We start from the raw sequence: 13,362 nt of genomic DNA on the forward strand, positions 1-13,362 counted from the left end.
TGATGGAGCAAGTAGACATGGGAATGCATTGCTTAACTATACCACCCTGCTTTAGTCAATGCCATGTATAACATTCTATCATGCAGCTATTTTAAGGTTATTGATCACGACAAGAATTGAATGATATGAAATCTCAAAAGGTCTTGAATTTGGAACTTGTTTTTATTTAAGATCTAGCGATTCTTCAACAGGATTTTCAATCACACCCCTAAATAGACTGTCATTTGGGAAAATAATCTGGTTTATCTTTTTGTTTCTTATTAAAACATTGAAAGAAAATACTTTAAAAACCAGGTGCCTCTTTTTCCTCAGTAGCATACACTCCGCATCCTATAAAATTGGAAAGAGGAGAGAAAATAATTCTCCAATTCTGTGGGTAAACCCGTTCTAGGGTTTTGAGGTATAATGCAGTGTCCTAGTGTCCTTCACAGACGGGACATGTTGACAGAGCCTGTCCAACATCACGTTTTCTGAGTTCTTACTATGAACCAGGTTGTGGTGGCATTCAGCTGGTTCACACCAGTTTGGCAGCACCGACATCTAATTTTTTGTTGAGTTTGGTGAACCGATTGTTAAAACGGCCCTTGTAATCAGGGTTGTCTCTAAGGTGGGTGCCTGGGCAGCCGCCCAATGTGGAAATCACAAATTTACATTCCTTATTCTTTTTTAACGTTCATCTGCGCAACAGCATATTCTAAGCGCCCGTAGGAATGTTCATTCTGCCCATATATGAAAAAAATGGCAAATGAGGATGCCAACCAAGAAGCAATACGGAAATATTTTAAATAACAGTTTTATTGTTTTTTGTCAAATATTATTTAATATTTTTCATTAATATTTTAAAACTCATAACATAATCTAGTTTTGTGTACCTCTTTTATTGTTCTTGTTTAAGTATTAAATGCATAAAATAATAAACTACCTTTGGTACACTGTTTTTTTATAGTACTTAACATGGTCATTAGGGCAGAGAACCGATTGTTAAATTCTTTGAATCCCACCACTAGAGCCAGGTCCCATACTAACAACTCCACATGAATTAGTTCACTTAATATTGCAGCAAGCATGTAGAGATGAGAAAACTATCAGAAAGGTCAAGTGACTCTCAAGGTCACTTGGTAAGTCTCATTCCAAAATCTGTATGCTATAATAGCAATAATTAGGACTGCAATAGCACCAAGAGATGGAATTTGTACAGGGTTACCATGAGACTAGGACTGTTCCAAGCACTTTCCATGTGTTTTGACTTACTTGCCCTAATAATGAACCAAAATTTTAGAAATGTTTAATATCTCCATTTTCTTCAGATGAAAGATTGAGGCACAGAGAGTTTAAATAACCTTGATCACACTTACATTTCCCACATTTAATATAGAAACCTATGAAAAACTTCCCTGTGCAGGTTTGTGGTACAATGTTCTTTAAAAGATTTTGGAATGTCTTACCTTTGACTTTTGTTAAAATTAGGATTCCAAAGAGAAAGATATTTTAAGAATCCAAGCAAATAGTACAAAGTCATTGTATGCCAGTACTTTAATATTTTTTAAAATGATGATTCATTATTATCTTTCAAGTATATTGCAAATATAGTAAAGCCTCACATTAAGGCACTTATAAAAGTTAATTTTAATAGGCTTGAAAACATTTATACAGGAACTTATCAAATAACACAAAATATTCTACACTCACAATATATTATTGTGAACATCATGTGAAGAAGTAACTTCTATTGTTCTTCACAGACAAGCTCTATCTGTATATTCTCTTATTGTCACAAGGAACTGCAGTGTTGATACACGTGCCTACCTGCAGAAGCTTCCATCTGGTGTTCAGGTCTTCCAGAACGTTGAGGTTGTACGGTGACAGCTGAATGCCCAAAGTGGTGAGTTGACGAGCGAGGTCATTGACGTGGCCCACATTCTCTTTAAGAGGCGCAATTTCTCCTCGAAGGACCTGTGTGACATAATCAAGGGCAAATCGGAAGATGAGAATAGTTCAAGCCAAGAAGCAGACACATGGGCATTGTAAGATATCTTATTCTGTTTTGGGGGACAGTATCAGTGACATTAGCGCTATCATCATGGTAGTACCAGAGGGAACATTTGATAATGGGTGAATAACACGATTTATTGAGTACTTCTTAGGTGCCTAATCCTGTGATGAGCTCTACCTACACATAATATGATTTTTTTTTTTCAGAGACAGAGAGAGAGTCAGAGAGAGGGATAGATAAGGACAGACAGACAGGAACGAAGAGAGATGAGAAGCATCAATCATCAGTTTTTCTTTTTTTTTTGTAATTATTATTTTTTTTGTATTTTTCTGAAGCTGAAAACGGGGAGGCAGTCAGACAGACTCCCGCATGCAACCGACCGGGATCCACTTGGCACGCCCACCAGGGGGCGATGCTCTGCCCATCTGGGGCATTGCTCTGTTGCAACCAGAGTCATTCTAGCACCTGAGGCAGAGGCCACAGAGCCATCCCCAGTGCCCGGGCCATCCTTTGCTCCAATGGAGCCTCAGCTGCAGGAGGGGAAGAGAAAGACAGAGAGGAAGGAGAGGGGGAGGGGTGGAGAAGCAGATGAGTGCCTCTCCTGTGTGCCCTGGCCGGGAATCGAACCCGGGACTTCTGCATGCCAGACAGACGCTCTACCACTGAGCCAACCAGCCAGGGCCAATCATCAGTTTTTCGTTGCAACACCTCAGTTGTTCATTGATTGCTTTCTCATATGTGCCTTGACCGTGGGCCTTCAGCAGACCGAGTAACCCCTTGCTCAAGCCAGCGACCTTGGGTCCAAGCTGGTGAGCTTTGCTCAAATCAGATGAGCACGCACTCAAACTGGGACCTCGGGGTCTCCAACCTGAGTCCCCCGCATCCTAGTCCGACACTCCATCCACTGCGCCACCGCCTGGTCAGGCCATAATTTGATTTTATTCCTACACAATAACCCTATGAGGTTAATAGTTGGAGAATTCTCATTTTACATACGAGAAATCAAACCTTGCCCAAGATCCAAGATCCTATGGGTCAAAATTGAGGAACCTGGGACACATACCCAGGTCTGTTTGTCTTTAGAGTGCTTATTCTTAACTATTACACTATAGTTATACGTTATTCTCCAAAGAAATTCTGGATTGGCAAAGGATCAGGAAAAACACAGTGCTATTGGATTCTAAATTCTACTCATTTTGCAACCAGAAATGGATCTTTTTTTTAACAATAAAAATATATACTCAGTCATAAAATTTTACATTCATATTTTGTACCAACTACATAATAAATAGATCCATTTAGAGATTAGGGTATTTTGTCAAGTTCTAAGGATGACTCCCTGGTCTCCTGGTACTTTAGTCCTAGTAGCGATGACTTACAGAGGCTCCCATGGGGTTTTTCCGCCGTCTCTAAAGCACCACATTGGGATTCTATGATGCAATACATCATGACAATCTGTTGAGCAGAAGAACTTTATGCAGATATGGGGAGGATATTACCATGCATCATATTTACCCTATTGAGATGACATTTATGGATCTTTAACATGATGGATGATGTCCAAATGTTCCAATGAGCAACTTCTAGGGGACAGATTCCCTTCTTTAGGAGAACAATTTGTGTAATGTAATGTCTGTGCACAAGGACAGCATCATTTACTTGGCGATAGTGTTGTTTTGACTTGCTTGATCTGGGCAAGTGTTATTGCTCTGGTTCACTATGCTGATAAAAAATCTGTTTACACTGACCTCATGTATAACCCTCCTATTGCCTCCTACTCCAAATGGAAGGAACAGTATGCACAACCTAAATAAGAATGTCACTATCTTCTCAAATCAACCTGAATATCTCACCACTACAATGTGGTGTTGTACGGAGCATAAGACACTTATATAGTTCATAGGTAACACAAGACACTGTGAAAAATCACTCTGTTGAACTTAGTTTTTTTTTAAGTGGTCATTAAAAATACTAAAGGCCCTGGCCGGTTGGCTCAGCGGTAGAGCGTCAGCCTGGCGTGTGGGGGACCCAGGTTCGATTCCCGGCCAGGGCACATAGGAGAAGCACCCATTTGCTTCTCCACCCCCACCCCCTCCTTCCTCTCTGTCTCTCTCTTCCCCTCCCGCAGCCAAGGCTCCAAGGGAGCAAAGATGGCCCGGGCGCTGGGGATGGCTCTGTGGCCTCTGCCCCAGGCGCTAGAGTGGCTCTGGTCGTGACAGAGCGACGCCCCAGAGGGGCAGAGCATCGCCCCCTGGTGGGCAGAGCGTCGCCCCTGGTGGGCATGCTGGGTGGATCCCAGTCGGGCACATGCAGGAGTCTGTCTGACTGTCTCTCCCTGTTTCCAGCTTCAGAAAAATACAAAAAAAAAATACTAAAGAATCTTGGGGTTTCTTTTGGGAGGGAAGAAAATATTCTGGAATTAACCAGGGGGAGGGGTTGGGGAGGGGGTTGACGAGCAGGAAAGTAAAGAGGGACAAATATGTATCACACATAGGCGGGATATAATCTGAGATGCATGGACATAGATAAAAGTGAAGTGGTGACCAGGGAGAGCGGGGTGGAAGGGGGAGTAAAGAAGGACAAATATACAATGATGGAAAACAATTTGACTTTGGATGATGGGCACACAATGCAATCAACAGTTCAAATGCTACAGAGATGTTCACCTGAAACTTACGTACGCTTATTGATCAGTGTCAGCCCATTAAATTTAATTTCAAAATAAGAAAAAAAAAACATTCCGGAATTAGACAGTGGCGATGATGGCACAGCCTTGTGAATACGCTGAACACTGCTGAATAGTACACTCTAAAAGAGTGAATTTTATGGTATGTGGATTATATATGCATAAAAATTAAAACAAAGAAACACAAAGACACCCTTCTGGCTGAATGCTCACATGCAGAAAATCCTATCTGATGTATTCATCTTTATTCAACTTCATGTCAGTGGCATGTCACAGGAATCAGTTTGAAACTAAAAGTTTTTATAGGGATTGGTAGTAAATGTGATTATTTCATTTCCTTATAGGTATACGATGCATAATCACTGTGTTGTGCATAATACAATAGATAGGCTGGAAAACAGATTTCTTAAATGAAAATGGGGGAAGCCTGTACAAGGACAGCGAGTACAACATGGAGGCGTTCTATTCTGGACAATAACACGTGTTCCTGGTAACCACAAATACATATCATAGGAGTGGGAACTGTAAGGGAGAAATCACTGCAGAGAGTGCATTTAGCTCTAGTCCGGTAGAACCAGACAATGCTGCACATTCACCCTCGATGTGAATCACCTGCCTTCAGTAGTGTGGCTCTTAGCCACTGAGCTGAATACCCATCTCAGTTAAATTACTGTATGTCTAGATTTCAGCTCTCTTTGGATGACATAATCTACCAGTTCAAATGTCTCTTATTAGAATATTTTGATTTTCACTTTCTCCCCCAAAGTCCTGAACACAGATTTTAGCGCTGCATCAATGGTTTGGAAGCTTAAGGGGATTAAAAAACAAGTTCCAGGATTCATAATTATGATTTTTTTTGTTATTGAATTTATTGGGATGACATTGATTAATACATTTATATAGCTTTCAGGTATACAATCCTGTCATACATCAGCTGTATATATATTGTATCGTGTGTTCACCAGCACTCATAATTAATCACAACACTCACTCTCCCTTCTCCTCTCCTTTTCTTCCCTCCATCTCCTACTCCTTCTTCCTCCTTTCTCTCTCTGTCTCTCCACTGCCATGGAATCTTTTGGTTTCTGTGTTGCACTCATATAGTATCTAGCAATAATAATAAAAGTTCTTTTAACTGATCTCCACTTAAGACTCCCCAGATCAGCTAGAATCTTCATTCCTCTGCAGAACACGCTGTCTGGGGCCTCTAAGAATCTCTAAATAAAATGTCAGAGGCGTCTGTTAGTATGCACGGTCTTTAGCTCTCATTAGTTGAGTTGTTCGCCATGTGTGTGACAACTGTCAGTTGTGTTCTCAATCCCATTTCTGCCAGTTAGTATTGCAATTACATGATTTAATTAAAGATTTCCTTAACCAAAGAAATAGAGGTCTAAAAAAATGAGTTATTATTTCTATGAAAAGCAGGAAAGTTCCTTAAAAAAGAAAAAGAAGTATTATTGAATTAGATGTGGACAAGACCATAAATGATTGGAAAAATAATCTAAACTTTAGAAGGATTCTGTATTCAGAATAATTCTGTTTCCTTATAGACTCTGTGTATATTAAAGAAATTGGAAATCAAAAAGTTTCCATTATCACTGTGATTTATAGAGAACTCTAATCAGTGAATTTACACTACAAAACCCCCACATAATATTAAAATATTGATGACTATTTTAAGATGATATAAAATGTTTAAGACATATTTTTTTATGATTCCCTGATTTAACTTACTTTTTCAATTAATGGTTGAACTCTAGGTCTTAACTGAATTAGAATAATTCGTCTATTATAAGCTTTCGTTACCATTATTTTACTACCATTGCTACTGCTACTTGTATTATCATCAATTAAGAAGTAAAAAAAGCCATATGTATAGTTTAATTTTATTTTAATGAGAGAGTAAGAGATAGAGACAGAGATAGAGACACAGACAAACAGACAGGAAGGGAGAAAGATGAAAAACATTAATTCTTTGTTGCAGCTCCTTAGTTGTTCATTGATTGTTTTTCATCTGTGCCTTGACCAGGGGGTACCAGCTGAGCCAGTGACCCCCTGCTCAAGCCAGCAACCTTCAGATCAAGCCATCCAGCGACCTTGGGGTTCAAGCCAGCGATCAAGCCTTTGGACTCAAGCCAGCGATCCCACGCTCAAGCTGGTAACCCCACACTCAAACTGAAGAGCCTGTGCTCAAGCCAGCGACCTCGGGGTTTATAATCTGGGTTCTCGGTGTCCCAGGTCAACCCTCTATCCACTGTGGCACCACCTGGTCAGGCTATCTAGTTTGTTAAGGTAAATGGAGCTTTGGGGGAGGTTAGCAGATAAAGAGATATTGATGTGAAGCTTCAGTTTGTGCAGATATTGTGATATGCCTGAGCCAGCTGAAGAAGGTTAACCAGCAAGAAATCACTGTCAGGGAACCAAGCACATGAAGAGGAAAGAAAGGGTATAACTGATGGTAGGAGGAGAAAAAGAAGAAGAGGAGAAAAAGGAGGCAGGAGAGTGTCCAAGTCAGTCATCATATTGGCATTTGGTTTAGGGTGAGGTAGCAGCTCCATAGCACTGAAGGACGGCTTCCTGTTGTGGGCTGTGGAAGCCTAGAAGTGTACAAACCAGGAAGAACAGCTCCCTCAACAATGAACTGCAGGACGTACCGTATATCCCCATGTATAAAACGCACCTTGTTTCGAAAAATTTGGGGTCTAAAATTGGGTGCTTCTTATAAAATGGTTGTAGATTTTTTTTTTTACTTGCATTTCTGGCTTTTTCACATGAATGAGGAGTTGTATGACTTTTATGATGAATAAAACTTGAGTTCAATAACTTTATGTTATACATTTTTTTTTTCAAATTTCGGGCCCCAGAATTAAGGTGTGCCTTATATATGGGGTAATACGGTACTATGTAGAGTCAATACAGGTACCTTGTCATTTCAGTGGGTGTAACATGGGGGTTGGCTGAATTTCAAATATTAGAGCTTTTAATATTGAACGTTCGAAATTATCTTCAAATTACTGACCCCTAAACGTAAAATGTCAAAAAGTACAGTTAACTCTGAACCACGTGATGTGCTATTTAAGTCCTACCAGAATTTCATTAGACTTCATTCTAGTTTGAAAGCATTGAGAAAACATTGAAGGAAGCCATTATCCTGTGGCTTTTCTTTGAATCACTTAAACATCTGGAATATGTTCCCCATGAAAGAGCAAACCAAGTCTAATTTTATTATGACTAGTTTCATGCAGGCAGAATTTTCACTTCATTAAATGTTGTCTGATTATAGACGTAAAAGTACTGATTTAGAATGATACATTAGTCGGATGTCAAGTTTTTCTTCTTTTTATGAAACTAAATTGCCTGTCAGATCGTTGCTTATACTTAGGTAGTTAAAGATTTGTTCAAATGTCGATGGAGAATTTTAGTCATCTTTCACTTTGTAACAAAAGACAGGAGTGGTCTCTTAACAAGGGAACAGTTATTTGTAAGGGAGCAATTTTGACTAGACAGTCAAGGGACAATTCCATAAGGCACAGAAGAAGGTCAATTTGGAGGATTGGAAAGAGTCAGTTGATTAACTTCTCCTGGGAGGGTTTCCAATTCCTCTGTAAAGTACGAAGTGAAGGGATCAAAATTCTGCCTCCCTGAAGCTGCTTTTTGGGATATTGATCCAAGCTGTCTATTAAGAAACAAAAGGCTCAGAAGGGACTTTTGACCCACCCCCCTCTTCTGCCCAAGACATTCAGACAGGGAAACCTACTTCAGGAGGGAGAGTTTAGGCCAGGGGCCCCCAAACCTTTTACACAGAGGGCCAGTTCACTGTCCCTCAGACCGTTGGAGGGCCGCCACATACAGTGCTCCTCTCACTGACCACCAATGAAAGAGGTGCCCCTTCCGGAAGTGCGGCGGGGGCCGAATAAATGGCCTCAGGGGGCCTCATTCGGCCTGCCCTGCCCGGCTGCAGTTTGGGGATGCCTGGTTTAGGCTGTTCCCCTTAGCCTCACTTAAATTACCATATTTCCCCATGTATCAGATGCTCCCATGTATAAGACTCACCTTAAATTTGGGCCCTAAATTTGAAAAACAAAAGTATTAGATAAAGTTATTGAACTCTAGTCTTACTCATCATAAAATTCATACAACTCCTCAAGTGGGAAATGCAAGTAAAAAAAGCTACAATCACTGTATAAGACACACCTAGTTTTTAGACCCCAAATTATTCGAAAACGGTGCGTCTTATAGATGGGGAAATACGGTAATTATGGTAAACAAGAGGGCTTCAGGCAAGGGCCCTTAGCTACAGACCTGGTGTCCCATTGTTTCTGAGTTTCCTAGCAAGGATGGTCCTGCCAGGTGTGTCCCCCTGTTCTTCAACTACCTGTAAATCACCCATTTTCACGACTGAAATCTAAAACCCCAGTCACTCCACCTCCCCTTTCTCTTCTGTCCAAAATGTCTTATATGCCCAGTGTTGTCTCACTGTCTTTGGAATGTTCATGCTTTTGTGAGTTCCCCAAGCGCATGTATTAAAGTTGGATTTTCTCTTAATTTGTCTCTGTTAATTTGATAGTTAGCCTGCCAGAAGAACTTAGAAGGTGGGAGGAAAAGTAATATCTTTTCAGCCCCCGCAGAAACTAAAGACTTGGCATAGAATTGCTGTGCAAACAATATTCATTGAATGTAAACAGAAATTAAGGGTAAGTGGGAACATTTGAATTAGTTGTGGTCGAGACTGTGAGACGGAGCTGGCCTAAGAAACTAGGGAGGTTGCCAGACGGTGTGCAGGGCCCATCTGAGGCTGAGGGCTCACATATGTTCGCAGAACCAATCTGCCCGATTTTCCTTCTCCAACGGGGTCCTAGGCTGGCGTGGAAATGACAGTTGGTGCAGTGGTTTTGTCCGGGGGTTGTGGCACAAACACTTAGGGAGAAGGGAGTTTAAATTTTAGCTGGAACATGACTGAAAAACTGACCGTGGAGTCTAAACTGGATTCGTAAGACAGTGAAGCAAGATTAAGGCTAGGAGATGTGGAGAAAAGAGGCCTCAACGGTGGAGGTCCAAGACAATGCAGGAAAGCCCTAGCAGAAGTCGCTGTCCAAGCGAGCAGGAAGGAGAGGGGACTCTGGGGTGTGACTTAGCTCTGCCAGTTTTGAGTTTATTTATAGTTATTTATTATTTTTAGAGAGAGAGAGACAGACAGACAGACATAGGTACAGATAGACAGGAAGGGAGAGATGAGAAGCATCAATGCATAGGGGTGGCTCCTTAGTTGTTCATTAACTGGTTTCTCATATGTGCCTTAAACAGGGTGGGGGGGTTCCAGCCGAGTCAGTGACCCCTTGCCCAAGCCAGCAACCTTGGGTATTTTTATAAATTGTATGACATACATATCACACACATACATAATGTTTTATTTATATGTTTTGTTTTTATTTTTTGTATTTTTCTGAAATGAGAAGTGGGGAGGCAGAGAGAGAGAGACTCCTGCATGTTCCTGACTAGGATCCACCCGGCATGTCCACTAGGAGGCGATGCTCGGCCCCTCTGGGGTGTTAGTCCCCTGCAACCGGAGCCATTCTAGAACCTGAGGTGGATGCTATGGAACCATCCTCAGTGCCTGGGCCAACTTTGCTCCAATGGAGCCGTGGCTGCAGGAGGGGAAGAGAGAGGAGAGATGGGTGCTTCTCCTATGTGCCCTGGCCAGGAATCAAACCCGGGACATCCACACGCTGGGCCGACACTCTACCGCTGAGCCAACCAGCCAGGGCCTTATTTATATATATATTAATGGTGCTACTGAAGGTCTGAAAAACTGCTCTTTTTAGCAATATTAAGCATTCTCCCTGAACTCTCCACCTTCTAACTCATACCGGTCCTATCTCACTTACTAGGAATTCAAAATTCCTAGGGTCTGATGGTCTGATGCTGAAATGTCATTCTAGGGCTGCATGCCCCGGGCAGAGAAATCTACATCATGAATGCTCCTTAAAAAAGGGAGTGGTGACTAACTGCATCTCCCTCTACTGAAACTTGACTGAACAAAGGTTTGGAATCCAAAGCCACTGAAAAATAGCCTAAGAAGAGGAGGTGACAGGAAAACCCCCAGGATTCTTCATGCTGCTCTGGGGAGAAGTGGAGGGGGAGAGCGTGGAAGCCATGTTCACAAACACAGGTTTCCATACTGGTGCTGGGCTCCTTCCTGTGGCTCAGGGAAGGCCTCATAGAGTCCAGGGACCCGGGATTTGGGGGTGCAGCTGTGTTTTATAGCTTCTGCCTTTCAGGACGGGTACATCATCCTATGAGAGTGAGTCTCCGCCACTCGGTCCAAGATGGTCAGAGACCACATTCTGCTTTGCCCAGTGGATCAGAGGCCCTACTGGAGCTTCTAAAATACCCGATGGGGGTGGAGGGATAAGCTGCTCAAATGTGATTGGACCAACAGCAAAGAAACACAAGACAAGACAGGTAAGCTTTTCATGAAGTGCATCAGGCTTGGAGACTTCCCCTGTTGGCTGTAGTTTTTGGTTCTTTATTCTGCTTGCTTCCTGCCTGGCATGGTGCCCCGGATGTAGGGCCAGCTTTTTTCTGTGATACCTACTGTGCTGGGCTGGCTTTTGGAGAAGCAGAGTCTGAGTGCTGTGCAGAGAGGGGGAATGAGAGAAGCAGGGGTGCAGGGGAAGAAAGCGAAGTGAGGCTATGGTCTCGGAGGAGACCGGCATCAGCCTGGGAGGAGACCGGCATCAGCCTGGGAGGAGACCGGCATCAGCCTGGGAGGAGACCGGCATCAGCCTGGGCCCGTAGGGAGTTCTGAAGCACAAATGACACCACAGTGGGCCCTATCTTGATACACGAGGGTTTTCCTTTTCTACCTCAACAGGCTACTAGCCGCCCCCTGGTGGTCTTAGAGAAGGTATAGTGTAACTTCCCAGGCAAGGTGACTTTCTTTTGGCTGAGGGAGGTTTCCTGGAAAAGAATGTGACTGAGTCTTAAGCAGCCAGCACAGAGTTGCTGGAGTGTGAGTTTACCAGCACAGTGAGGGGAACTGGCTGACGTGCCAAGGCATCCACTACCTAGACTGACTGGCTTCATGCCCCCAGCCTCCTTTACCCTTAGGCTCCAGAGCTCAGGTACATTTGTTTTTTCTTGCAAGAGGTTTATTTCATTACCAACATTATGGGGCTATCTCATAAATTTTTTTTTTTAGGTGAGAGGAGGAAAGATAGTGAGGCAGACTCCTGCATGCACCCCAACCTGGATCCACCTGGCATCCTCATCTGAGGCTGATGCTTGAGTACTGAGCTATTTTTAGCGGTTGAGGCTGATGAGCTCTAACAGAGCTATCATTAGCGCCTGAGGCAACACTTGAACCAATGGAGCCACTGGGTGCAGGAGGGTAAGAGGGAGAGAAGGGGAGAGGGAAGGGGGAGAAGCAGATGGTCGCTTCCTCTGTGTGCCTGACCAGTAATCGAACCCAGACGTAAATATGCTGGGCCAATGCTCTATCCACTGAGTCACTGGACAGGGCCAATTCCATAGATGTTTAACAAAACTGAGATATGCCATCCTTTCCGTAAGATTTAGTCCTTGACTTCTGCCGCATACTGAGGGATTATGATGTGGAGCTAAGACAGAGGATGTAGTTTACAGATTGAATAAGTACATCCCTCTGTCTTTAGTATCACTTTTTGCCTCTGGTGGAGACAGTCTCGACAATAAATTATGCCACTGAAACATGTACTTTTTTTTTTTTTTAATAGAGATGTGAGTGCATTCCACTCCAGCATCAGTTTTTATTGTGGTAGCCTCAAGGTAAGATGTTACGCTATTTCTTTCCACTGCTTCCCTGCATTCAGATTTCAGGGCAAATCTTGTACATTTCCATATTTGGGCATGATCACTTTTTTTTTTCTGTATTTTTCTGAAGCCGGAAACGGGGAGAGACAGTCAGACAGACTCCTGCATGCGCCCGACTGGGATCCACCCGGCATGCCCACCCACCAGGGGGCGACGCTCTTCCCACCAGGGGGCGATGCTCTGCCCCTCCGGGGCGTCTCTCTGCCGCAACCAGAGCCACTCTAGCGCCTGGGGCAGAGGCCGAGGAGCCATCCCCAGCGCCCGGGCCATCTTTGCTCCAGTGGAGCCTCGGCTGTGGGAGAGGAAGAGAGAGACAGAGAGGAAGGAGGGGGAGGGGTGGAGAAGCAGATGGGCGCTTCTCCTGTGTGCCCTGGCCGGGAATCGAACCCGGGACTTCTGCACGCCAGGCCGACGCTCTACCACTGAGCCAACCGGCCAGGGCCGGCATGATCACTTTTGACAAGCAAACACAATAAGGACATACATAATGAAACAGATTCAGAACTAATGACCTAGATGTAGCATAATCAGGATGACTTGAGGGGGGGTTAAATAAGAAAAATTTAGGAAAACAATGTGATCTTTGAAGTTACAAAAAATTCGGTGCTTTTTTTGCCAAGCAATTGTCAGTAAGTATATTTTAACTATGGTTTCCTCTCAGAGACACTACAGTTCCAAATTTGTGGCTTTAAAAGAACAGGAATTAACTGCTGGGTTTTTTTTTCCATAAAAAATACTCGTTCTTCCTTTTCTTTCTTTCATTAATTTCTTTTATTTATTTACTATTTTTTTTAAAAATAATTTCTAGTCGGTATTTTTCTGAAGCTGGAAA

The 13,362-nt window shown here is 42.9% G+C and overlaps 1 protein-coding gene and 1 non-coding gene across 9 annotated transcripts in view; both read right to left on the reverse strand.

The window, feature by feature from the left end:
• Nucleotides 1–13,362, reverse strand: part of DMD (dystrophin) — a 1,890,745-nt gene that overhangs the window by 383,144 nt on the left and 1,494,239 nt on the right. For all 8 annotated transcript variants that reach the window (XM_066356826.1, XM_066356825.1, XM_066356822.1 and 5 more), the window contains one exon: nt 1,807–1,953. In XM_066356826.1, the coding sequence (XP_066212923.1) occupies nt 1,807–1,953 (147 nt within the window). The remainder of the gene's footprint in view (nt 1–1,806; nt 1,954–13,362) is intronic.
• Nucleotides 2,600–2,675, reverse strand: TRNAA-GGC (transfer RNA alanine (anticodon GGC)). Its single transcript has one exon. It is a non-coding gene; the product is annotated as a tRNA-Ala (tRNA).

This window comes from Saccopteryx leptura, chromosome X, assembly GCF_036850995.1.
Source record: "Saccopteryx leptura isolate mSacLep1 chromosome X, mSacLep1_pri_phased_curated, whole genome shotgun sequence".
Taxonomy (NCBI): Eukaryota; Metazoa; Chordata; class Mammalia; order Chiroptera; family Emballonuridae; genus Saccopteryx; species Saccopteryx leptura.